This window comes from Scylla paramamosain, chromosome 6 (assembly GCF_035594125.1).
Source record: "Scylla paramamosain isolate STU-SP2022 chromosome 6, ASM3559412v1, whole genome shotgun sequence".
Classification (NCBI taxonomy): domain Eukaryota; kingdom Metazoa; phylum Arthropoda; class Malacostraca; order Decapoda; family Portunidae; genus Scylla; species Scylla paramamosain.
Window position 1 is genome coordinate 9,862,565 of NC_087156.1, and position 27,500 is coordinate 9,890,064.

The following is a 27,500-nucleotide window of genomic DNA, read 5'->3' on the forward strand; positions in this document are numbered from 1 at the left end:
AAACAGGAAGGCAAGTGGTCAGGCGGGGACAAGGAGGAGAAGGAGGAGGAGCAGGAGGAGGAGGAGGAGGAGGAGGAGGAGGCGTAGCGTAGCGTGGTCTGGATGGCGTGCAGGATTATGTGACGCTCAGAGGCAGCTTCCCTACACTGTAAGCTTCTATTAGAGTGAGCCACGTGACGGGGTGCGCTCTCAGGGTGATTGCTTGTATTCTATGTAGCCTGGCGGGGCTGTGGCACTCCCTGCAGGTTATTGGCTCAAGAGGGTGAGGTAATGTCGGATGTTAGTGTGGTACTCTGCTGTGGGTGATAAGTTGTGTTTGTAATGATACAGCGCCTAAAGTTTGTTAAAGTGATGCAGCTTGTAGAGCATAAATACAGTGACATCATCACCACTATAGTCTCTCCCTTTACGCTGTGACGGAATGATGTAGTTGTGGTGATGTAGTCTGGGATAATGATGTACACTAGAAAAAAATAAATAAAAATCCCAGTAATATCAACAGTTCCATTCTCGTGAAAGGTTCAGTGTTCCTCCATTATTTTGTTTATCTTCAGCATTTCCACTTTATGTTCACTTAACTGACAAGTGTGTTCCACGAAAAAAAAAAAAAAAATATATATATATATATATATATATATATATATATATATATATATATATATATATATATATATATATATATATATATATATATATATATATTTTTTTTTTTTACAATAAATAGGGGTAAACTCCATCTCCTTTTAATTTGTCTGTAGAAGGGGAAAAATCTAAGTTCTTTTCCATATTTTCATTCATGTAGACCCTTTTTTTTTTTGCCTTTAATAATGTATAGGATTAAAACATAGCCTCACTTCCTCTATCTCCTTTTTGCCGTGATATGTTTTGACCCTACACGCTGGTATGGTCCGCCTGCCTCTCTTGCCCGCCCCCTTCCCCCTGACAGACCCGCGTGTGGCCGTGGAGTGTGGCTCCCCTAATGGTCATCCAGTATTGCTCTTAAAAATGATCCCGTGATGCGTCTACAGAATGGTTGCTTAAAGTGTGTTGTTGGGGTAGGGGGGTGGGGGGAAGGGGACTGATGTGGCTCTCTGACCTAGAACGCTTTCTCTCTCTCTCTCTCTCTCTCTCTCTCTCTCTCTCTCTCTCTCTCTCTCTCTCTCTCTCTCTCTCTCTCTCTCTCTCTCTCTCTCTCTCTCTCTCTCTCAATCCAGAGGAATACAAAGGAATACAACGGAATACCAAACCTTGAGGTATTGACGAGGCTGTTTGGATAATTATTCTACATTAACTATTATTGGGAGATACAGGATAGTACAGAAGGTTCCTCCCCACCAATCCCTCCAGCAGAAGCTGACAAGATACAGGAATTGATACCACGTGGTATAGAAAAACCACATAGAACTTGAGAGAATAGCGAGGGAAAGAGTTGTGGTCTGTCTACTTTTGTTTGTGAGGGAGTGGAAATGCATGATAGTTGTGTGATGTGGTGTGTGCGTAGCGCAGGTGAAGGCACAGTTTGGTTGTTGAGCTTTTTCACTGGTCTTATTCATTGTGACGTAACATTCTGAGGTAATTTGTGCGCCCAAAGACAGAGACAAAAAGGTGTTTGAAGTGGACGCTTTTATTAATGCTGTTATTACCCTCTAGTGCAGTGGTTTTCAACTCCTTTCAGGCCACGGGCCACTAACAAAAATAAAAGGAAATTGTGGACCCTTTCAATTTTGCTTTGGTCTGTAATATACCATCTTTTGTCGTCAACTGCACACACTGACATAGTACACCACACACTATAATAAATGACCACAAATCAAATTACATGCCCATACCTGTAAAAGAGATTGGACAAATAATACAACTAATCAACACCGAACTGCAGACTACATCACCAGTATCACCAGTTGAGAACCATTTCTCTAGTGTGATTGTTTTATGTAATTTAAAAGGACTCTTGAGGATTCTTCGGGACTGAATGTAATGCAGGTCTTGCGAGTGATGCTCGTCAGAGAGAAGCATGTGTTCTTTAAAATTTCAGTACTTTTTTTTCTTTTTCTGTGCGTTGAGTTAGGTATTCATTTACTTTTATGATCAAGTGTCATCTGACTACCAATTAGTGCTTCCTTGAACTGCCTTACTACGGTTTTTTTATGGATAAAAATTCCAAATAACAAAATACATTTTATTGGTGGCATGATTTCCCTTTAAAATGAATGCAAAGCAATCAATGTGGCACGTTCCATATCCATTATTGTGTCACTTTATTATGCATACAAACACTCCTATTAACGTATCACATCCCGCCCCTGGTGTGATTCCCCTCACCATGAATACAAAGCAATCCAAACGCTACAGTTCAGCCCTGCTCATGAAACACACGCTCTGATACAAGTAGGCTTTTCACTTACTTTCAGCCCTTGTTTTCTCTTTAATAGTGCGAGAGTTGACTGGCCTCTTCACTCTTTGATCCCTTTCACAGTTAAACTCCGTAATTCTCCCTGATTTTTATCTGACTTCCGAAACTTGTTATGACTTGAACTCATCATATATGTTTACTCACCTCCGTATGACTTGAGTTGCTATAAGAGACGAGTATCAAGACACCTTCCTAACTAAATGAACCAACCTGATTTAACTCTCTTTTCCATCCACTCTTTACCATGCGGAAATTAAGTGGTATTCTAAACTGTAACCAAATTGTTACCCTTATGATCTATTCTAGACTCTAATAAGTGATCTGGAGACTATGATAATAACACGCTCCCTCCACTGCACACCAGCTGTCCGTAATGTATCATGTCCAGTGGCTGTTAATATAAACTGACGCTCTATTAACCTGTCATCACTAATCAGTAATCATTCACGCACAAGCTCATCCTCGTCACCACAACATCACCATCACCGTCACCATCACCACAGCTTACACTCCACTCCACCATGATTCTGTCCCATACCTCACCCCCGCCACAAATAATCATTTCTAATTAATCTCCTGTCCCTCACCACCACCACCACCACCACCACCACCACCACATCTCACTCTCAACTTCTCCCATTTTCACGAGCTCCTTTCTTCTCTTCCCTCGCTCCACCATCCTTCATCCTCTCTCCCTTACGTTCCATCCTTCCTTTTGCCGACATAATGCTTGCAATAGACGCCCCTCCTCTTCATCCCCCTCCTCCTCCCGTCCCGTAGTATTAGCAGGGCCTGGTCTCCCCTTATAAGCAGGGAGCTGTGGGAGGAACTGGAGGGATGCTTAGTGGAACATGTCGAAATAGCGTTGCCTAGCCGCCGCCGAGTATAGGAGTGTATTGAGGGTGCATTATCTCGGTACAGTGGCGGTGAACGGGGAGATGGATCGGTGAGTATGTTCAGGCGCAGATAGAGAAATGTGTTGTTGGTCTGACGAATTGATTAATGAATAGGTATCTGGTTGAACAGGTAGAGTTATAGATAGATGGCTGGATGGGTAAATGGTTAAATAGATCGACTGGCTGATAAATAGATATATAGATGGACAGATGGATGGATAGATAGATTGATAGATAGATGAATAAATGAATAAGTATTTAATTAGATATAAATATAAATAGATGGGTAGATAAACAGTTCAGTAAGTAGAAAATACATTAGGTAAATAGACAAGCAGACAGACAGAGAAACAGACAGACAGACAGACATACTGAATTAACGTGTCGTGTTCTGAGATATTGCAAGGAATTGGTTTATAAATGGTACTGTAAAACTCACAAACATTTTCATATTTTAATTAATAACTACTAATTATTTACATTTCTTACAACTCAAAATTTCTCACTCGCATTCATCTTTAAATCATTCAAAGTTATTAGGTGTTACCTTATATCTCTTCAACATATTCACTGATCAACGCAATCATCGTGCAAAACACAGACAATATCACATGCACAAACACAACAAATATTCAGTCGGCGCCATTAATGTTCAGTGAGAAAAACACACATGATATCAGCAACACATCAATCACTATAAACATTCCATTTCTTCTTTCTTCTGACTTATTTTATCTTCACTTCTTTCTTTTTCCTTATTTTGTTTTCTTTCGTCTTTTTTTTTTTTCACAGTACAATATACGAGTATATTGTGGTATGGGGGTCACCACAAACGCTAATTCTTCAAATTAGATTGATATAAGTAGTGGCGTTCCTCAGTGTTCAATCTTAGGACCGATCCTCTTCATAATATACGAGTATATCAATGACATAGACGAAGGAATCAGAAGTAAACTGTCAAAATTGACAGATACTAAAATTGCTAACAAGACTGACACCAAACCAACGTCAAATTTTGCAAAATGATGTATACACTCTCATTGAATGGTGTGAAACGTGGCTTATAACTTTGATTTTGATAAATGCCACGTATTAAATATAGGAAATAGCAATCTGCTGGAAAATTATAAAAAGTAATCCCCCCATCAATAGTTTGGATCCTGACAAAGATCTGGGAGTTTTAGTGACAGCAAATCTTGAACCAAGCAAACACTGTACCGATGTCATTGAAATTGCCAATAAATTAATAGTTTTCATTAAGAAGATCTTTCACCTTCAAATCTGAAAAAAATAAATAAATAAAAAATCTGGCCTTGTACAACTCACTTGTACGTATTCATCTTGAATACAATGTACAGTTTTTGTCATCGTACTACAAAAGGAATATTGAGAAATAAAAAAAAAAGACAATACGAAGTAGAGTAACGAAAATTACTTGAAAGCCTCGCAATTAACCCTACAAGGAACGTCTTAAAGAACGAGATCTATTCTCCCTATCCAAACGCAGGCTAAGAGGGGATCTGATATTGCTTTACTAAACTTTTAAGGGTTTCACAAATATGAGACCCGAATTCTTCCTAAGACTCAACATGTCTAATATTACAAGAAACAATAGCAAATAATAGGTAAGCGATTTCAAACAAATGAAGCCAAACATTTTACTTCAATCGTGTCATAAATATGTGGAATTGTGTTCCATCAAGCGTCGTTAACTCAGGTATTGTACACTCATTGAAAACCTGTCTTGACAAGTATGTAGACACTAATTCCCGGTTGTCATTGTTCATGTCTGAATAACGAACACGTTTACTCCGTACTGTCCGTGCTGGCATGTAGATTGTATGTGGTAGAAGTAGTCCTCCTCTCTTTCTTAGTTTCCTCTCACATTCCATGTTGTTTTTTATTTCTATACAACATGGTACCATTTCTTTTCTCAGGTGAGCCTTGCCTGGAGGGATAGGGGGTGGGGGATGGAAGGACCCTTCTTCTGTGCTATCCTTTCTCTACCACTAATAGAGTACAATAGTTACCCAAACAAACTTATAAGAACCTCTTGGTCTGTTACTGTTTGGACTTTTTTTTTTTGCAAAACAAATAGATTCAGTACATAAGTAACAGAAAAAAAAACTGTAGAAAATATAGATGTAAATGCCAATGACACCGTGCAGTGCATAAAGAATAAAAAAACAAGGTCTCCATCGTTACAAATACTGAACTATCAAAACTTACAACTTACAAGATACGACACGGAAATAAAAGGACAGAAACCCGCTACACTACAATGATGGTGCTGGTGACGATGATGACGGTAATAATAATAATTATGATGGTAATAATAATAGTAATAATGATAATTATAATAAATAATGTATAATAATATATAATAATAATAATAATAATAATAATAATAATAATAATAATAATAATAATAATAATAACAACAACAGTACCACTTCACTGCGTATCGCCTCACGCGGGGAGTAGGGGTGGGAGGGGCACAGGTCTTTCTTCTTTTTCATGCAGTATTCTTTTTTATACCTATGAAGCATAAACACACTTGCAGCCTCCGCTGGTCCCCCTACCCTCTCTCCCTTAATCCCTCCCGACGCCGCCCTTCCTCCCAGTCGGAAGCTTTCATCCTGCTGATAGGTAGTAAAGCCTGTGTGAAGAAGTGAGTGCTTCACCAGCTTTTTCAATGACATAATTTGATTGATGTCTATGTTGAGAGTGGACGTGAATTACGAATAAAGCAATCCGTGGTTCTCTGAGCTAAGTCATTCTCGTGCTGCAGGATAGACAGGTGTAATGTTGTGTTGTTGTTATTGTTGTTGGTGATGGTGGTGGTGGTGCAGCACAGGGGAGGGTTCCAGGAGGCGGCTCCAGACACAAGGAATGCCCGCCTCTGTAAAGTTCTCTGATCTCACCTACTGCTATTTGCACTCCACGACATACTCCCACAAGTCAACAATTATCTAATTATCACTGTGAGCATGAACGCTCACTTTAGAATCAGCAGCAGTTTTTCTTATTGAACTTTTGGTGCTGCATGAACACTGGAGGGGAAATCATGTGTTCAAATATATCTTGTTTACCGTTGGGGTTTCATGGCGTAGTGACAGTCTTGGGAACCCAGTGTGTGTGGGATGCCAGCGGTCATATCCCATAGAAAATACAATAAATAAATAACGTAATGAAATTAATTCACATCATAATTCTTTAATCTAATGTTCACTGGCGTGAACATTAGATGGGGAAATAGACCAACTTTACAAAAAAGATGGGGAAGATGGGGAAATAGACCAACTTTAAAAAAAAGAAAAAGGGCCCTCGTGGCCCAGTGGGTAGAGTGATGCACTTGGAGTTTGGCGTGAGGGAAGTGAGGGGCGCGTAGGTTCGAACCCCCCTCTCGGAACTCACAAAAACCTTCAAAGAGCATCCCTCCATCACCATGTGTGCCTCAAACACACAGGTACGGTGATGGAGCTGCCCACGGGGAGGAGGGGAGGTGAGTGCGCAGCACCTCCCTACCCCTCCCCAGGGGAGGAAGGCACCGCCTTACCGCCCCCGGGAGAGCAAGGGAGGTGAGTGCACAGCGCTTCCCTTCTCTCCCCTACCTAACCCTGGCAAGTCTACGGACTACCAGGCAAAAAATAATAAAAACAAAAAAAAAAAATAAATAAAAAAATAAATAAAGATAAGTGCATAGCACTTCCCTTCTCTCCACCTAACAGGAAAAAAAAAAAATAGATAAAAAAACATAAAGGTGAGTGCATAGCACTTCCCTTCTCTCCCAACCTACCAGGCAAAAGATAGAAAAAAAAAAAATAATGATAATATAAATTAAGGTGAGTGCATATCAGTTCCCTTCTCTCCCAACCTTCCACGTAAAAAAAAAAATAAATAAATAAATAAAATAAAATAAAATAAATAAAGCAAATAAGTAAATAAATGAATAAAATAAAAATAAAAACCTCCCTACCACCTCGGACCTCGGGAGAGCAAGAGAGGTGAGTGCACAGCACTTCCCTTCTCTCCCCAAGTCTACGGACTACCACACCAAAAAGAATAAAATAAATAGAAAATAAAATAAAGTAAATAAATAAAATAAAATTAACAAAAAATAAATAAAGTGAAAACCATAAAACCCCTACTCCCCCCGTCAATAAAAGTGACTGAGTCTGGCAATCAACAATAAATAATAAAAATAGATCAATACCAACCTGACTGATCCTGACAACTGCAAAGACCACCACCCCACCTGTGAAGCACGGGAGGTGAGTGTGCAGCACCTCCCTACCCTTCCCAGTCTCCCAGGTTGACTTTGACCAACAATCTGACTCATTCTGGCAACTCCAACTGTACAGACCACCACCAGTACTCCAGTACTCCCCACCCTGGCAACTGATCTAACTGGTAGTTAGATTAACTACCATTTAGTAAAGTAAGCTGGAGCAGTGTATGACTTCTGCCAAACTGACACGCCCTTGTGCTTGTGCTGGCGTGGGAAAACCATCGTGCAGTGTGGGGAAAACTGACTGCACTTTGATTGGAAAGAATGAAGTGAGATTTTATCATTATTCCTATGCAAAAAAAAAAAAAAAAAAGAGGAGGAGGAGGAGGAGTAGGAGGAGGAGGTGGTGGTGGTGGTGGTAGTGGACGTGGTGGTGGTGGTGGTGGTGGTAAAGTTCATAATTTTTCTGTTCCTTCTCCTTAGGGTGGATTGTAGATTTTTTTTCACTCTTCTGAAAATTGTACAAGTTTTCCTTTCTTATTGCACAAAATAAAAAATAAAAAATCTATAATTCCGAAAAGACGGTATTCAAATTTAAGAGAAAGAAATCTTTTTCACTTGTCTTATTCATTATGACGTACCATTCTGAGGTAATTTATGCGCCCAAAGGCAGAGACAAAGGGGTGTTTGAAGTGGACGCTTTTAGTAATGCCGTTATAACCCTCTAGTGCAGTGGTTTTCATCTCCTTTCAGGCCACGGGCCACTAACAAAAACAAAAAGAAAATGTGGACCCTTTCAATTTTGTTTTAATACAACTAAACACTACAGTTCGGTGGCCAGTGGCCACAGGCACGGTGGTCCACAGCACTTGACAGCTTGACACTTGACACTTGACAGCTGACAGAAATGAACAGGATGGCTCGTCACCTGACTCACCTTGACGCGTATAGTACGAGTATGTTCTCAGGCCCTAGTCCCGGATGGCGGCGTGAATCTTGAACATTCGTTGTAGATTAAACTTAGAAGTGACTCGAAGTATTACCTAACAGCTACAACTTAGACTGTCAATGGTTCTCTTAAATAGAAATGTACTAATAGTAGTTATTCATTTTGATCAAATTGTTCATACTGAATTTTCCATTTAATTTTTATCAGCAAATACAGTAGGCATCCTGTGGACCACCCTAAAGAGTCACTGAGGACCACCAGTTGAAAACCATTTCTCCAGTGTGATTGTTTCATGTGGAAGGGTCAAATAATTTAAAAGGGCTCTTGAGAACTCTTCGGGACTGAATGTAATGCAGGTCTTGCGAGTGATGCTCGTCAGAGAGAAGCATGTGTTCTTTAAAATTTCAGTACTTTTTTTTTCTATGCGTTTAGTTAAGTATTCATGGACTTTTATGATCAAGTGTCATCTGACTACCACTTAGTGCTTCCTTGAACTGCCTTACTACGGTTCTTTTTATGGATAAAAAATCCAAATAACGTGTTACATTTCATTGGTGGCATGATTTCCCTTTAAAATGAATGCAAAGCAATCAATGTGGCACGTTCCATATCCATTATTGTGTCACTTTATTACGCATATAAACACTCCTATTAACGTATCACATCCCGCCCCTGGTGTAATTCCCCTCACCATGAATACAAAGCAATCCAAACGCTACAGTTCAGCCCTGCTCATGAAACACACGCTCTGATACAACTAGGCTTTTCACTTACTTTCAGCCCTTGTTTTCTCTTTAATAGTGCGAGAGTTGACTGGCCTCTTCACTCTTTGATCCCTTTCACAGATAAACTCCGTAATTCTCCCTGATTTTTATCTAACTTCCCAAACTTGTTATGACTTGAACTGATCATATATGTTTACTCACCTCCGTATGACTTGAGTTGCTATAAGAGACGAGTATCAAGACACCTTCCTAACTAAATGAACCAACCTGATTTAACTCTCTTTTCCATCCACTCTTTACCATGCGGAAATTAAGTGGTATTGTAAACTGTAACCAAATTGTTACCCTTATGATCTATTCTAGACTCTAATAAGTGATCTGGAGACTATGATAATAACACGCTCCCTCCACTGCACACCAGCTGTCCGTAATGTATCATGTCCAGTGGCTGTTAATATAAACTGACGCTCTATTAACCTGTCATCACTAATCAGTAATCATTCTCGCACAAGCTCATCCTCGTCACCACAACATCACCATCACCGTCACCATCACCACAGCTTACACAACACTCCACCATGATTCTGTCCCATACATCACCCCCGCCACCACTAATCATTCCTAATTAATCTCCCGTCCCTCACCACCACCACCACCACCACCACACCTCACTCACAACTTCTCCCATTTTCACGAATTCCTTTCTTCTCTTCCCTCGCTCCACCATCCTTCATCCTCTCTCCCTTACGTTTCATCCTTCCTTTTGCCCACATAATGCTTGCAACAGACGCACCTCTTCTTCCTCCCTCTCCTCCTCCAGTCCTGTATCAGAAGCAGGGACTTGTCTCCCCTCATAAGTAGGGAGCTGTGGGGGGAACTGGAGGGATGCTTAGTGGAACATGTCGAAATAGCGTTGCCTAGCCGCCGCCGAGTATAGGAGTGTATTGAGGGTGCATTATCTCAGTACAGTGGCGGTGAACGGGGAGATGGATCGGTGAGTATGTTCAGGCGCAGATAGAGAAATGTGTTGTTGGTCTGACGAATTGATTAATGAATAGGTATCTGGTTGAACAGGTAGAGTTATAGATAGATGGCTGGATGGGTAAATGGGTAAATAGATCGACTGGCTGATAAATAGATATATAGATGGACAGATGGATGGATAGATAAATTGATAGATACATGAATAAATGAATAAGTATTTAATTATATATAAATATAAATAGATGGGTAGATAAACAATTCAGTAAGTAGAAAATAGATGAATAGACAGACAGACAGACAGACAGACAGACAGACAGGGATAATAAGTACTTAAGTGGGAAAATATGTTGATAAATGCCCGTTGTAGATAAGAAGGTAGAATTATTAGATAGGGAGAGATATACAGATAAAACATTGACGAATGGGTAGGTAAGTGAAGAAACACAGGAAGGTAGGATGGTTGAGGAGCAATATACATAAACAAATAAGAAGAAAGTGTAAGTGTAAGCGATGAATCAGATAAAGAGAGAAATTAGCTGTATACTGATGGACAGAACATATAGAAATGCAACTGTAAATCATGGTAAACAAACTAAGATAAATAAAGGTATGTACTATGTTAGAAGGAAATTACATTAGAGAGTCAGCCAGCATATCAGACATTCAGAAAGCAGCACAGACAAAGACACATAGACAAACTGACTGATGGGTGCATATGCCAAATGAAATAGTAAACAAACATACATATATAGAATCATTAGAAATAGAAAAATATCAGAAACTTTGAGGCAGGCAGACTGAATTTCGTATGACGAAAATATTTGTATGATCATGTTTGGTAACTTACACACGAGCGATGGATAAAAAAGAGCGATTTTACATATAAACCTAGAGAAACGAAAGCAAAAATTTATAAAACAAAAAAGAGAATAAAATAAAAAAAATAAAATATGATTCCTCCTGTCTGTGAATCACATTGCAGACAGAGGCGCCCACGCACACACACACACACACACACACACACACACACACACACACACACACACACACACACACACACACACACACACACACACACACACACACACACACACACACTTTCCTGTCGCCAAAAATACACACAATTCTCCTGTTACTCTATGAATTACCTAACCAGAAATGAAATATGCATAAATGTTATGTATTTTGTATATTGTTGTGTGGATCACTGGAATTGTGTTCAAATCTGAAAGGCAGAACCATGGAGAGAGAGAGAGAGAGAGAGAGAGAGAGAGAGAGAGAGAGAGAGAGAGAGAGAGAGAGAGAGAGAGAGAGAGAGAGAGAGAGAGAGAGAGAGAGGATGTCATGCAACACAATACACATGCATATATATCGTGCACACTTTTCTGCCTCTTTCTTCTTTCTTTCATGCGACATTTGGAAAAAAAGCAATTGTTGAGATAGTGTGTGTGTGTGTGTGTGTGTGAGTGAGTGATAATAGAGAAGCAGACAGACAAACAGATACGTTAAGATACACAGAATTGCACCTAAGCTGGGGACAGAGACTCCCAAGCAATCACGCACCCACCCACACAAGACAGACAGAAGGTCAAAGATATACTGATATACGTACTGACATACATTCTTCAACTGTTCGGTCAATATGCAGACGCTACACGAACTTACATATTGTACTGCGCGTCTCGAAGGAGTAACGCCGGGAGATGACAACGTCCGCCCTTTACTGCTCAGGGAAGCACAGGGACTGAGTGTGTTGCTGGCTGTTTGTTGGAGTTTCAGGATTCACGAAGGCTGACGAAGAGTTTCAAAAGTAGGAATGTATTGGAGAGAGAGAGAGAGAGAGAGAGAGAGAGAGAGAGAGAGAGAGAGAGAGAGAGAAGGACAAGTATCAACAGGACAAGTAGAGCCCCGCGCCTCACCTTCAACGGAGAGACACTGACGCCGCGGGATGAGGTGGAGGTGCTGGGGGTCACTTACGACCGTAAGTTGACCTTCAGAACCCACGTGGAGCGACTCGCCAGAGAGGCCTCAGGGAAGCTGGCATGCCTGAGGACAATCTCCTACCTCCTTGACGCCAAGGGACTGGAGTTACTCTACAAGGGGCAGGTCCGCTCCTCCTTGGAGTACACGTGCCTGGCCTGGGCGGCGCGGCAAACAAGCACCTTGCTGTCCTGGACAAGGTGCAGGACCGAGCGGCGAGGCTCATAAGGAACAGTGAGCTCGGCCTTCAGCCTGCACTGCACATCCTCCAGCACCGACGAGACGTGGCGGGCCTCACCGTCATGTTCAAGGTGCAACAGCAACGGGTGCCGCACCTACAGGCTCTCCGGCAGCCTGCCCGACATGCCGAAGTCACCACCAGAGCAGTCACAAGCGCCCCTGGGGAGCTGCACCAGCCCAGGTGCAGAACGTGGCACCAGCAAAGACAGTTTCTGAACACATACATTGGCTGGTGGAACGAGTTTGTTACCGTGCAGCCAAGTGTTGAGGGCTGGACCAGGCAGCACTTCAAGACTGCAGTGAATGTGTGGTTGCAACAGACAAACAGAGAGAGGCTTTCAGATAGAAGGCATTAACAGTGACTTCTTTAGCCTAAATTGTTGTATGAAATATGTAAAGTATATGTACAGCAACTCTGTAAACACATATCATGTAGATTTGTATAAATAAAAAAAGAGAGAGAGAGAGAGAGAGAGAGAGAGAGAGAGAGAGAGAGAGAGAGAGAGAGAGAGAGAGAGAGAGAGAGAGAGAGAGCACGAACATAAATTCGGAGACTGAAAAAAAAAGGTTGAAGTAAAACAAAAAAAAATCAAACGTATAGACAAGTAAATGTACATACATGCTGACACACACACACACACACACACACACACACACACACACACACACACACACACACACACACACACACACACACACACATTGACAGTCATAGCGCCACACAAAAAAAAAAAAAGCCACAAAATAACAGAAAGAAGTGAAAAAAAGAAAACATTGAAAGACACAAGCCGGAGTGAACAAGTGACATCAGGACGAGAATGTAATCTAATATTAGTAGGTGCCTGAAGTTACTCGGAGAATTACATCATACTTAAAGGCGAGTGAGGAAAGAAAAGAGCAGGGTTTAACTTGGAAAAAATTGCGGTAATGAACAAGGAAAATATGAGGAAATAAAGCACTAGAGTGGGAAAATATGTAGCAGATTGAAAGGAAAAAAACAGGAAATTAAGTGATAAAAATGGGTGATGCCTAGTTGGATAGGTTGCAAGGTTAGTATTCCTGTGAAGGTTATGCATGTCTGTGTGCTTGTATGTGTGTGTGTGTGTGTGTGTGTGTGTGTGTGTGTGGGGCTCTTGAGGCGAGGGGAGCTTTCAAGAATAAGTGAACGGTAAAAAGAATAAATAGATAAAAAGGGGAAATATTTTTGCTGGGCTCATAAAAGCGTAAACATTTGCGTTGCTTTGATAAAATTGTGTGACCTTCAGGAAAGGGACAGTTTAATATGATAACGAGGAGGAAAGTATTGCTGTGGTGCCCTTGTGCCGTGTTGGTGAGGTTTGAGAGAGAGAGAGAGAGAGAGAGAGAGAGAGAGAGAGAGTATGCGTGAATGACGGCAATAACAACAGGTGAGAGATGAGAGGGAACAATTACAACACAAAATTAATGGGCGTGGATATACGAGAGTACATATTGAGCTGAGGAATGAACGTGGGCGAAACCGTAACTCATGAATGATTGAATGAGTGAATGAGTGAATGAATAGAATGTGAAATGAAACTGGGAATAGATGTAGAAAAATGTGATGATACCAGTAGTAGTTGTAGGAGTATATAGTAGTAATAGTAGAAACAGTGTGGGACCCATATAGTAGTACTAGTAGAAAAAGTGTGGGACCCCATCTGATTATTATTATTTTATTATTAGTAGTAGTAGTAGTAGTAAAAAAAGACGGAGAAAAATAGTGAAAGAACGGAAGAGAGAGAAAAAGAGATATAATAGCAATAGTCGGAAAATAAATCAAAATGTAAAAAAAAAAAAAAAAAAAAAACACTAGAAAAGGATAAAAAAATAATGAGTAAAATTTATGTTGTTCCAGAAGGTCATCGCCCACATCATGTCATCGAACATTATTAAGTAAATTCCATTAAAATTCAGGCTTGCGATACCTTAGAAAAGGTCCCAGTTGTCAATGAACGTCCATCCATTACTCTTACAATGATTCGCTAGCCTGCGATTCACTGTAATAGCCCTGGACTGCCACTCAGCACCAACTCCCCTCCTCGGCAAGACACCACAGTCGTTATCTCCTCGTTATCTCTACTTTGCCGTGGAAATCTGCTGAACAATGAGATTGGTGAGACTAAAGTATTGCAAATGATTAGCACTACATATACCACTACTCTCTCTCTCTCTCTCTCTCTCTCTCTCTCTCTCTCTCTCTCTCTCTCTCTCTCTCTCTCTCTCTCTCTCTCTCTCTCTCTCTCTCTCTCTCTCTCTCGGGAGTTCCTTGATGAATTGCCATGTTCTCATGACTCTCTATCGCTATTTATTGTTCTTTCATCTTTTTATATCCTGCATGAGTCTGCTCCCGGGAATTAGGTATGGTAGTTGTACGGTGATAAATAATATTTCAGTGCGACCTTTGCAATATCTTCCTTTATTTATGAAAGCTTTCGTTACTGTGAAGTGTGGCTCGAATATTATTATTGTTTTTTTTATGTAAATATTTTTCGTTATATTTGTCCAGCACATTTTTGTTATGTGCGAAGAAAGTAAGTGATCATTTAAATCCCGAACTTTAATTTCATTTGCATAAAGAAGTTTAAATTAGAGAGTAAAATGAAGAAGGACTCCCTTACGTGTGGGAAGTGCCTGCCAACCTGTGCTGCGCAAATCATGATTGTATAGGAGCGTGATGTAACCTGTTCACACTGATACCACTTACAGACAAGCCTTCAAGTACCTTGGTATTACGTAGTTGTGGTTTAAATAATGTTTTGACATGTTTAGATAATCATCAGAGAGAGAGAGAGAGAGAGAGAGAGAGAGAGAGAGAGAGAGAGAGAGAGAGAGAGAGAGAGAGAGAGGCAGGAAGGCAGACGGTCAAAAAAACAGGCAGGGAGGCAAGCAAGCAAGCAAGCAAGCAAGCAAGGAGGCAGACAGACTAACGGGCGGGGAAAGAGGTGGATGGACATACAAAAAAGGAAGAAAGAAAGCAGACAGACAAACAGGGTGACAGGGTGACAGGGTGACAGACAGGGTGACTACCACCTTCATATTCTAGACACACTTTACTTTCCCTCCTGGCTTCAGCTCAAGGTTTTCCAAGGTCAGTTGAATTGCTTGTGTTCTCGGACTGATGCTAACGGCGCTAATCCGCGCATGGCTTAGCAGTGGACTGTCGGCTTTTCTGTCATCCTGGTACACGCGGCGATGGTACCAAGGGAATCATTGTCTTGGCGGAGTGTTAGGGAGGGTGAGGCGAGGCATGGCAGGGTATCTCTTGACTGGAAACCTTAAGTAAGGTAATCTAAGCGAAGTCGAACTAGAAGGTTTGCAATAAAATTAGTGTTGCTGCTCAAGCTGAAGGAGGATTGTTAGGATGTTACTTCTTAGAAAATAGCCTTGGCGTAGTGAAATATAGTAAAGATGGGTAAAAGAGAGAAGGTGAATTCTACTTGGGAGTGAGATACGGTTTGAGAGAGAGAGAGAGAGAGAGAGAGAGAGAGAGAGAGAGAGAGAGAGAGAGAGAGAGAGAGAGAGAGAGAGAGAGAGAGACAGTCCTTACAGTGAAAGCTTTAAGTTCAGTGAAATAGTATCATTATTCTTCATTGACACTCTTAAGCTGCAGACGCTAGAAAGAAATCAGTCACAACCCAGAAGACATGATATAGAAAAGTAGATTCAACTGTTTCCATATTTTCTCTTGAATATAAAGAACAGATAATAGATTGACAATAACGAAACGATTTACTCGTAAGAGGCTTTGCTTGGGATGAGAGGAGGTTAGGGAGTCCTGTTCTGGAGTGAAGCCGTAAACACTGGTGATGTAGAACTGAAATAAGAATTTGTCTCATCGTTGTCTCGTCAACAGCATTCAGTAACGTTCCTTTATAAACTTAATGAAATCCCACTCTTGTTTTTAATACTAAGTAGGATAAACAGAAGCATAAAGTAGAACCGTGCATCTAAATATTTCAAATAAAAGTGTAGTCTCATACATACACAGCTCCGGTTAATGCTCCGCCACCTCGAGCAGCAACCACGCAGATTTACAGATTGCTGGAAAAAAAAAGAAAAACAAGAAAAAAAAAAATTGTGATAGCTGTAGCTTTGTTGTTCCTTCTATAGTGCAGAGCCGCGTGTAGTGACTGTAGTCTCCTGAGTGCCCTAAAGAGGATCCTAGCTAAAAATAATTTGGTAAACTGATGGACATAGTCAAGCAGCTTTTCTCGGATACTGTTTGTGTGTGTGTGTGTGTGTGTGTGTGTGTGTGTGTGTATCTGTCTCTCGGTGAGTCATTCCACGTGATGATGGCACCTTCATTAACAACCAAAGATTCATTGACATAAAATATTATTGCAGAGAAACATAAAAATGCTCGCACAGTCTGATGGGGCCGAGTCTTACGACCACAGAATACCTCGAACCTGCTATTCTTTATATTGTTAGTTCTGGAGAGACAGAGAGAGAGAGAGAGAGAGAGAGAGAGAGAGAGAGAGAGAGAGAGAGAGAGAGAGAGAGAGAGAGAGAGAGAGAGAGAGAGAGAGAGAGACGAAGCTGATATGATAGATCAATTAATACAATTATGAGCATCGGATCCCATGAAGGGCGACTAGAGGGCCAGAAGAGGGGTAGGTACTACTCACACAAGTCCTTAGCCCTTATGTAGGGGAACTACTGGAGGCTTGGAATAAACTCTACGAACCCAGTTTTACTGCAGTTTTCATTACAACTGTTTGTTATTATTATTATTATTATTATTATTATTATTATTATTATTATTATTATTATTATTATTATTATTATTATTATAGTAGGTTTCATTACAATCCTTAATAATCAAGGCATTTAATAGTCATTCCTATTCTGAGATAAATGATGGTAGAGAGAGAGGGAGAAGAGAGGAGAGAGAGAGAGAGAGAAGAGAGAGAGAGAGAGAGAGAGAGAGAGAGAGAGAGAGAGAGAGAAAGAGAGAGAGAGAAATATTAGTAATTGGTCAGGAGAATAACGTACAATTTTTTTTTTTTTATAATGCAAAACTTTAAAAATATCATTGCGTTTCATTAACCTAACCTGCACTCTTTTCAGTTACACTTTTTGATATAAATTGTTTTTGCTTTGAAGAGAGCAATGGTGATAGAATCTAAGCAGATGCTGTCATGTTTGTTGTTTTGCTGTTAGATTTTTTTTCTATATGTATGTATAGTGTCGAAATAGCAAAGGCATCGTAGAAAACACTAACATCTGGAGCTTCATCACTGTGTTTCAGGGAAAATATGAGTAAATCGTGTGAGTCCTTGCCGTGGTAGGAAAGACTGCTTCCTGCGGGACCTTATCAAAAGTGCGTTTGGCACTCGTTTGGTAAGCTGCGGGACAAAAAAAAAATAGGATGCCTTTGGTAATGGCTATATAGGAATATTATTGCCAGCGAAACACTACCTTGGCTTTGCAGTGAGGCTTTTGTATTTAGATGACCGCAGGAACTGAAAAATGTAGACACAACTATACTAGGCAGGTCCTGTGAAAGGTATCACACTAAATGTATTGCTTCATCCAGACGAGTTAGCAGCACAAGCATGAAGGAGGGTCGATCTCACAGGTGTTTGCTTTTGTTGAGATCCTTACCAAGAAGCGGTGACATCCAGAACCAACAGCAACTACGATATCTTTGTGGTCTGTGGAGCCTTTGTTGTTGTTGTTGTTGTTTTGTTGTGTAAGACGACGTTATAGGGAACATCCTGTGTCCTCGCAGTAACCACACGAAAAGGCAGGTAACTTACTAGGAGTGGTCAGAGTGTTGTTGTTGTTGTTGTTGTTGTTGTTGTTGTTGTTATCAGAACCACAAACGGAGGAAGGTGGATTGTTTGTATTACTGAGCAACAATAAAGAAAGAAGAACAGATGAGTCAGGCCACCTTGGCAGAGATACTCAAAAGGGATTTTCATGTTTTGTGCCGTGAATACTTTTTATGGCTAGACTGAAGTGGTACTTATTATTTTCTAAGTATATCCTTGCTTGTTTTTAGGTTTGTACCGCTGAAATGTTGGGAAGCTTTGCATTTAAAAATTTTGGTTCTTTTTATTTTCCCTATTTGATCTTGTTATATATGTAATTGTGCTTGTTCGTGTTATTTTGTTGCAACTGTTGTGCATATTTAACATTCTTAGCGTTTCAAGTGTGTTCTGTTTTCAGTGTTGTTTTTCATGTATCCATGTGTTTTTGATTGGAGGAATTTGACACGCTTTATTTATGACATTTCTTCAGTATTTATTCTTTCCTTTTTTGTTCATGTGTATGTTGTAACTCATGCAGTAAAGGATTTTCGGTGGTTCTGTTCATGGTGCTTCATTTTTAGCTCTTTTTAGAATAGTCAAGCTGCATCACTGTTTTGATATTTTCAGGAAAGGATGGCAGGTGGTGCCGCGGTGAACACTGCCAACACGTGCAGGAGGAAAGTGAGTACCTGCTTCATTACATCATGTGCACTCTGTTTGGAACTCGCTGTTAAACTTTTTTTCCCATGTCAACCGAAACTTGTCCACTGTTGCCTGCCTTTCTCCTGTCTGCTTCCTACGAATCTATGGAAGGAAAGAAAGGATGTGCTTCCATGGTATCGTGTCAGTAGTATTATTCATTGAAGGATTAGTTTAAACCTTTTTCCAAAGCGTTGTTTTTGTCTCCATTTTTTCTGCCTTCCCAGGGTATATATATGAAACAAGAAAGAATGTTAATATTTAGTCTATAATGTTCATTGCAACATCTTACAGGGAAAAGTCCTTTTAGGATTAACCGAATCTTTTTCAAAACTATAATTTTTGTATTTCAGTCTTCGTGTGCTTATTTTAGTGTATGCATGGAGAAAAGAAGGATGCGAATTTATATATTTTCTATAATGGTGTCATCTTTTTGTTATAAATATTTACTTGGAGATTCAATTGAAACCTAACAATTAGCTATCATTTTTGCGTTCTTATTTATTTATTTATTTATTTTTTTGTATATATCTTTTGTATGTACGAAAATATGAGTGAAGAAGGGAAAGATGCAATTACAAAAAAGATTTCCACAATAACAAGAATATGCACTTGAGGACCTTTTTAGGTAATAAATATCAGATCTTCTAATTTATCCGTTTATTTATCCTTTACTGTGTTTTACCGTTATGTAGATTAGTAATATTTTGCATGTTATGATAAAGTGTCCTTGGAAACTATTACTGTAACACATTTCATTTAGTGTGAATTTGATTTCCACGTAAAAAAATATGGATAAATAAATAAATAAAATAAAAATAGAATAAAATAAAAATCTTTCCTTCTATGGAGAACACATATTTACATTTTCTTTGTTCAATGGGGAGTTTTCCAGAACTAGTGGTTGTCACCAGGTGGCAGCACAGACACAAACTCTTCTCTCATATACAAGCAATATTAGATATACCTACAGTGTTATTCTATATATATATATATATATATATATATATATATATATATATATATATATATATATATATATATATATATATATATATATATATATATATATATAATATATATATATATATTTTTTTTTTTTTTTATGTAGGAAGGACACTGGCCAAGGGCAACAAACATATGAAGATGCAATGGGCTTATATAATATATTTTTCTACGTAATCCCTTCTGAGTGGTAACACAAGTAAAATGAAACTCTTTTCATGAACCAAATGTATATAAGTTGATTTTCTAGTGAATCGGCATTTAGATTTATTTGGTCATCTTAAGATTTCCAAATGAATACACTCTTGATTGGAAACGTCTTAATCTAGACGACAGTAAACATAAAGGCAACATGTCTGTGACAGTCAAAAGTCCAAATTACATAGATCTCCTTCATAGTTTAAGGAAACGGCAATTTTAATAAAAAAATTGACAACTCGAGTGTCCTGGCGATAGTAATGCTGTATCTCTAACCAAAACAAACACCTGACTCGGCCGCGCTGGTTGAACTTAAGAAACACGTTGTCGGACATGAAGTTGAATGTTGCTGCGGTGCCCATCTCCACTACGCCCTAAGCAATGGATTACGGCAGCTGGACACTACAGCAGCAGCAGGATCGCCTGAGAGATGTTTGTTTTGGTTCTCGATTACTTTGCCTTGTCGCTCGCTTCGTGAGAAGGATTCTAAAATCCAGAAAAAAAAAAAAACTAGAGCCGTATATCACGATGCTAGATAATATTGAGAGAATGTGGTCAAATTATTTTATTTTTTTTTGTGTGTGTGTTAGATTATCGAGTAATCGAGTAAGTAGGTTGTGTGATTTTTTAATTTTTCCATTGTTCAAATCAATAGTTTTTATACTTGTAATATGATTTATTTAGAAAATGTTAGCAGTTTACTCGATAATCACACACACACACAAAAAAAATTTGACCACTTTCTCTCAATATTATCTATACCGGATATTGAAAAATCGATACGTCATTTCAATAGTATCATGATGATCAGTGTTCTATGGATCTTTATGCACCTGGGATTTACTACAGCAATATTTTAGCTCTTTTTCCTACAGTTAGATGAGCAGCAACGACATCTAGTGATTTAGTTCCGAAAACTCCCGGGAAGTGTTACCACCTTGATATTTGTGACCTAATCTAAGTTAACTTTTTAGCGTCATAACCTTTGTTGCAGCTTTATTCAAGTAAAATCAAAGAGAGGAAAGCTTGTATTGTTCTGTGAAGTGTTGTTATTTGTCGTGTGTGTGTTGATTGTCACCTTGAAAAGTCAAGGTGACGTGGGCCTTGATGACTAGAGCCGGCCCACACTATTTGTCTCCCTTTTTTTAGAGGCTCGTCGTTGTAGATTTCTGAAAATTTTAGTTTCATTACGTTTTTAATTTTCCTTGTCAGCGAATGAAAGAAAATTTATGATTTTCTTTATTATTTAGTAACGTATTGAATATCTTTGGAGGGATTATTCCCCTAGCGGAGCGAGGGGGGCTCTATTTTTGTTACTGCACATCTGTACACCCCACCGCTCCCCGCCTGGCCCCTGGAGGGTACAACAATGATTTGGCCAGGAGCACCTTTTGCTGTGCCATTGCATATAAAAATTTCGATTTCAGTTTCCGAAACACTTCTTGGTTGTTAACTTTTGGAGGCGTATCTTTCTTATTTTACGTAATTTCTTCGTCAGACTCACTTTTTTTGCTGTATTTTGCATATTTCGATTTATCGACATGTGGGCGAAGGTTTCTGCCTCGCAACTCTTGCAACTATCGCCTCATCACTACAGATCGAGCTGGAGTGCGCAAAATGCACGAATTATTTGCCATAACTCACTTCATATACGGGATAGCCAGTCTTGGTTGACACCATCAGACTCAGACACTTTTTTTTCTTTTTGTCTTGAGGGTTTAACACAGTCCTCTGATTTTGTGTTTGTCTTGTCGGATGCAGCAGCGGCGGGACCTTTTTCCTTCCTCGCGGCCAGACGACGAGGACTGGCTTTTTGCTGCTCCTCCTGACACACTCACAATTTACCGGTGAGTGACGGGGACGGAGCTGTTTTTGTAGCGTAGTGTACGTCCTTCCATTTTTAGGTTTACATTTAAGTGAAGCCTGTCATGCTTGCCTATGTTAGTCCATGTGCATGTAAGGTAAGGCTGCTTGACAAAGTGTCTGACTCACTGCAGACACTTGCTTTATGCTGTACTGTAATAAACAAGTAATTTCTCAATGTAAAGGAAACAGTGAGTCACAAAAGTGCCTCTCAATACGACGTGGTAATAAAAAGTAGAATATGAAATAAATAGATAATAAATAAGTGAATAAATAAATAAATAAATAAATGGATGAATTAATGCATACCCTAGAGAACATTTCATACCTACTGAGCTTACCATAGCAAATACACTGATATGCTACAAAAAATGCACACAAGTATATGAAGATGGAAAAAAATGGGGGAAGTCTGTCTTGTGTTGTTATTTCTATGGTTACTGCTCTTCTGAATTTGCCATCAGCATGCGTCTCTCCTTCCCCACGCTGACGCTACACAAGACTTTCACCTTTATTCCGTTCCCTTTCAGTAGTCCAGGAGTTAAGCAATATTTTCATTTTTCCATCCCCTTCATTGGTAAACTCTGAAATTCTCAGCCTGTTTCTGTTTTTTCTCCCTCCTGTGACTAGTTGTTTTAAGAGTATTGAGGCACTTCCTGAAACATATTTAGATTTTTTATTATTGACTTTTTTTCTCTCTTTTTTTTTTTTTCGTCTATATGTATGGAAGCGGCAACTGAAAAGATATTTTTTTGTTCCTCTGTTTGCCATTCGCCAAGAAGATATGAGAGTGTGAGTATAAGTAGTGGCTATATGCAAATGTTAGAATACCATTTTATACTGACTCTAAATTAAACATGTGTTGCATTGTTTACTGCAGTGTTTCAAGTTGAGCCGTCCAATATCTTTTGCATCTAATTCATTTTTTGTTCTTCTATTTTAATTTTTATTTCCAAAATGCAGTTCCATGTTTTTAAGAAGCATAAAGGATTGGAGAAAATAAAGCATTACTGAGATGTAATAGGTGAATGTTATTAACAGTAGTAGTAGTAGTAGTAGTAGTAGTAGTAGTAGTAGTAGTAGTAGTAGTTGTTGTTGTTGTTGTTTTTGGTGTTGTTGTTGTTGTTGTTGTTGTTGTAAAGAGCATGATTATCAGCTGGAGTGACACCAATTCAGTTTTTCTATTATTTATATTTTCTTACTATTATTTCCACACCTTGTCATTCCACGCAAGGGAAAAAAAAAACGTTTCTTAAAAAAGTGAGAGGCAAGACCAGCAATTGAAACACGCCCTGCCTTCTCCATAGACTTCACGTGTTTACTGCCGCGCTTCCTGCATGATAATTATACAGTCTTACCCTGGAGGCGCTTAATGTGGTGCATTTGTATGGAAGAATTTACTTTTTGCCATGAATATTTTTCTCTCTCTCTCTCTCTCTCTCTCTCTCTCTCTCTCTCTCTCTCTCTCTCTCTCTCTCTCTCTCTCTCTCTCTCTCTCTCTCTCTCTCTCTCTCTCTCTCTCTCTCTCTCTCAGTGACGTGCATGGGTGTGGGTGTCGAGAGCAGAGCAAACGGCCAAATGTACGGCGACGGGCTAGTGTTTGCATGCGCCGCGTGGGGCGTGCAGTTTGTATGCAAAAGAGGAAGGCAAGTGGTCGGGCGGGGACAAGGGCAAGGAGGAGTAGGAGCAGGAGGAGGAGGAGGAGGAGGAGGAGGAGGAGGCGTAGCGTAGCGTGGTCTGGATGGCGTGCAGGATTATGTGACGCTCAGAGGCAGCTTCCCTACACTGTAAGCTTCTATTAGAGTGAGCCACGTGACGGGGTGCGCTCTCAGGGTGATTGCTTGTATTCTATGTAGCCTGGCGGGGCTGTGGCACTCCCTGCAGGTTATTGGCTCAGGAGGGTGAGGTAATGTCGGATGTTAGTGTGGTACTCTGCTGTGGGTGATGAGTTGTGTTTGTAATGATACAGCGCCTAAAGTTTGTTAAAGTGATGCAGCTTGTAGAGCATAAATACAGTGACATCATCACCACTATAGTCTCTCCCTTTACGCTGTGACGGAATGATGTAGTTGTGGTGATGTAGTCTGGGATAATGATGTACACTTGAAAAAATAAATAAAAATTCCAGTAATATCAACAGTTCCATTCTCGTGAAAGGTTCAGTGTTCCTCCATTACTTTGTTTATCTTCAGCATTTCCACTTTATGTTCACTTAACTGACAAGTGTGTTCCACGAAAAAAAAAAAAAAAAAATATACATATATATATATATATATATATATATATATATATATATATATATATATATATATATATATATATATATATATATATGATTTTCTACTCCTTCATATCTTGAAAAGAAAAAAAAGAAAAAAAATATCATACTATTATATTCCTTTTTCATATCCTCACACAGAGAACAATTTTTAACAATAAATAGGGGTAAACTTTAGCCTCACCTCCTCCGTCTCTTTTTAATTTGTCTGTAGAAAGGAAAAATCTAAGTTCTTTTCCATATTTTCATTCATATAGACCTTTTTTTTTTTTTATTAATGTATAGGATTAAAACATAGCCTCACTTCCTCTATCTCCTTTTTGCCGTGACATGTTTTGACCCTACACGCTGGTATGGTCCACCTGCCCGTCTTGCCCGCCCCCTTCTCCCTGACAGACCCGCGTGTGGCCGTGGAGTGTGGCTCCCCTAATGGTCATCCAGTATTGCTCTTAAAAATGATACCGTGATGCGTCTACAGAATGGCTGCTTGAAGTGTGTTGCTGGGGTGGGGGGTGGGGTGAAGGGGACTGATGTGGCTCTGTGACCTAGAACGCTTTCTTTCTCTCTCTCTCTCTCTCTCTCTCTCTCTCTCTCTCTCTCTCTCTCTCTCTCTCTCTCTCTCTCTCTCTCTCTCTCTCTCTCTCTCTCTCTCTCTCTCTCTCTCTCTCTCTCTCTCTCTCTCTCTCTGCAGAGGAATACAAAGGAATACCAAACCTTGAGGTATTGACGAGGCTGTTTGGATAATTATTCTACATTAACTATTATTGGGAGATACAGGATAGTATAGAAGGTTCCTCCCCACCAATCCCTCCAGCAGAAGCTGACAAGATACAGGAATTGATACCACGTGGTATAGAAAAACCACATAGAACTTGAGAGAATAGTGAGGGGAAGAGTTGTGGTCTGTCTACTTTTGTTTGTGAGGGAGAGTGTAAATGCATGATAGTTGTGTGATGTGGTGTGTGCGTAGCGCAGGTGAAGGCACAGTTTGGTTGTTGAGGGGTGGTGCAGCATCCTTGCGTTGCGCTTTCTAGGGAGGCGGCTGTCAATCAGGCCAGAAAAAAACAGGAAATTAAGTGCAAAAACGGGTGATGCGTACTTAGAGAGAGATGTTCTTAATAGTGACACTGTACTGGAAGGAACAGAGAATCGCGAAGACCTGCATTGTCTGAAAGAACCGTTTTTGTGTCTGGTTGTCTTTCTTTCTGTGTATGTGTCTGTCTTGCCTTCTTTGTCTCTGTTTATGAATATGTGCATCTCTCTCTCTCTCTCTCTCTCTCTCTCTCTCTCTCTCTCTCTCTCTCTCTCTCTCTCTCTCTCTCTCTCTCTCTCTCTCTCTCTCTCTCTCTCTCTCTCTCTCTCTCTCTCTCTCTCTCTCTCTCGAAGTCAGTCGTTTGACTCAGTGTCTGACTTAAATACTGTGTACTGTTTTGATATGCAGTATGTAATTAAAAGTATTAATTAAAGAATGCATGGAAAATAATATTCGCAGCTTCTCTCCGTGGAGACGCTGGCGGGGCGCCCCTCACGTAGTATCTCGCCCTAGATATCTATGTTATCTTTATGTTTGCACGAAGAGCATGACCTGCCTTCCTTGACCCTCAGACTTAGTGAGTGGAGGTCTGTGCTGAGTCCCGTGTAAACAAGGAGGCTAAGACGGTGTTGCCTGTGCCACCGTACTCTTCTGTGCTGTGTGTGCATGTACTGTGAGGCTCAGCAAGTGTTCATTCCGATGCTCGCGCCGTCTTGTTTTCTCTCCGGGGGTTCAGTGAAACAGCTAAGGCGGTCAGGGTGACTTGCTGACCTGGCCTGACCTGATGCCAAGAAAGATTTATTTATATCAGGGAGATTGAATAAAAAGAGTAAACAATGATGGAAAAATATTGTGCACTGGTTGGGAGCAGCATGTATTGTTGTCAAAAGGATGTGTATGATGCATTTCCTGTAATATTACTGTTAGTAAAGGGATTCGTGAGGGAATTTTACCTTACTGTAACATCCTTAGTGTTTTTTTTTCTTTTCTCTTACGTGTTGAAGATTGGCAAGGGATCGTACTGTCTTAAAACAACAAAGAAGTAGAAAAATTATACACACACACACACACACACACACACACACACACACACACACACACACACACACACATATATATATACAAACACACACACACACACACACACACACACACACACACACACACACACACACACACACACACACACACACACACACACACACACACACACCAGTCACACGAACTCCACAAATGTAAAATAAACTGGTCTCTTCCTTCTTTCCTATTTTTTTACGTTTTTATTTCTTGAAATTATTTGTGTCTTTCTTCTGAGTTTCGCTTAAGCCTCTTTTTCTTTGCTTTTCTACGATTGTGTTTTCTTTTGCTTTCTGTTTTGCTGTCATTTTATATTAACGTGTAGTGTTGCTTCCTATTTATTTATTTTTTTTTTCATGCGACTTTTCCTCGCCTTATATTTATTATTTGTCATTACTCTTGTTGATCTTTTATTTTCTCTTTTTAATCTCTCGTTTCCGTTTTTACTGTTTTTTTTTAAATTATATTTCACATTTATGAATTTCCCTTCTTCCGTTTCCATTATTCACTATATTATTACTTATTTCTATTGGCTTGCATATTGAAATTACCTTTTTCCTTATCATTTTCTTTTCATTGCTCATCTTTTTTAATCGATTCTTCCCATTCACCTTTTTTTCAACTTTTTTTTTTCAACTGTCTCCACGTCTTCTTCCAAAGAGGACAACATTTTCTGTTTCGTTACCAGCACTTTGAAGGTAATTAATGTAAACACTCCACTACGTACAAGTACCAGGAAATCAGGGCATGGTGTGGATTCTGAGGCAGCGGTGGTGATGGTGGTGGTAGTGATGGTGGTGGTGGTGGTAGTAGTGTTAAGTTCGTCCAGAGTCTTATCTTTCCACTCATTCCCTCCGTTTCTCGACATCATCCTCATCATTATCTTGACGGTATCTCTCTCTCTCTCTCTCTCTCTCTCTCTCTCTCTCTCTCTCTCTCTCTCTCTCTCTCTCTCTCTCTCTCTCTCTCTCTCTCTGTTTTTTTCAATAAGAATAAGAGTAAGCATAATGAGTATTAGTAGTAAGTATTATTCCTAATATAATAATAGCGAGGATAATAATAATAATAATGATAATAATAATAATAATAATAATAATAATAAATAATAATAATAATAGTAATGATAACAAAAAAAATAATAATACAACAACA

At 39.6% G+C, this 27,500-nt stretch overlaps 1 protein-coding gene across 13 annotated transcripts in view; it reads left to right on the top strand.

Moving 5' to 3' along the window:
- LOC135101293 (circumsporozoite protein-like) overlaps nucleotides 1-27,500 on the top strand; it is a 277,378-nt gene that overhangs the window by 213,371 nt on the left and 36,507 nt on the right. For 10 of the 13 annotated variants that reach the window (XM_064005026.1, XM_064005020.1, XM_064005025.1 and 7 more), the window contains one exon: nucleotides 18,823-18,876. The exons of the other annotated variants lie outside the window; for them this stretch is intronic. In XM_064005026.1, the coding sequence (XP_063861096.1) occupies nucleotides 18,823-18,876 (54 nt within the window). The remainder of the gene's footprint in view (nucleotides 1-18,822; nucleotides 18,877-27,500) is intronic. 13 annotated transcript variants of the gene reach the window in all.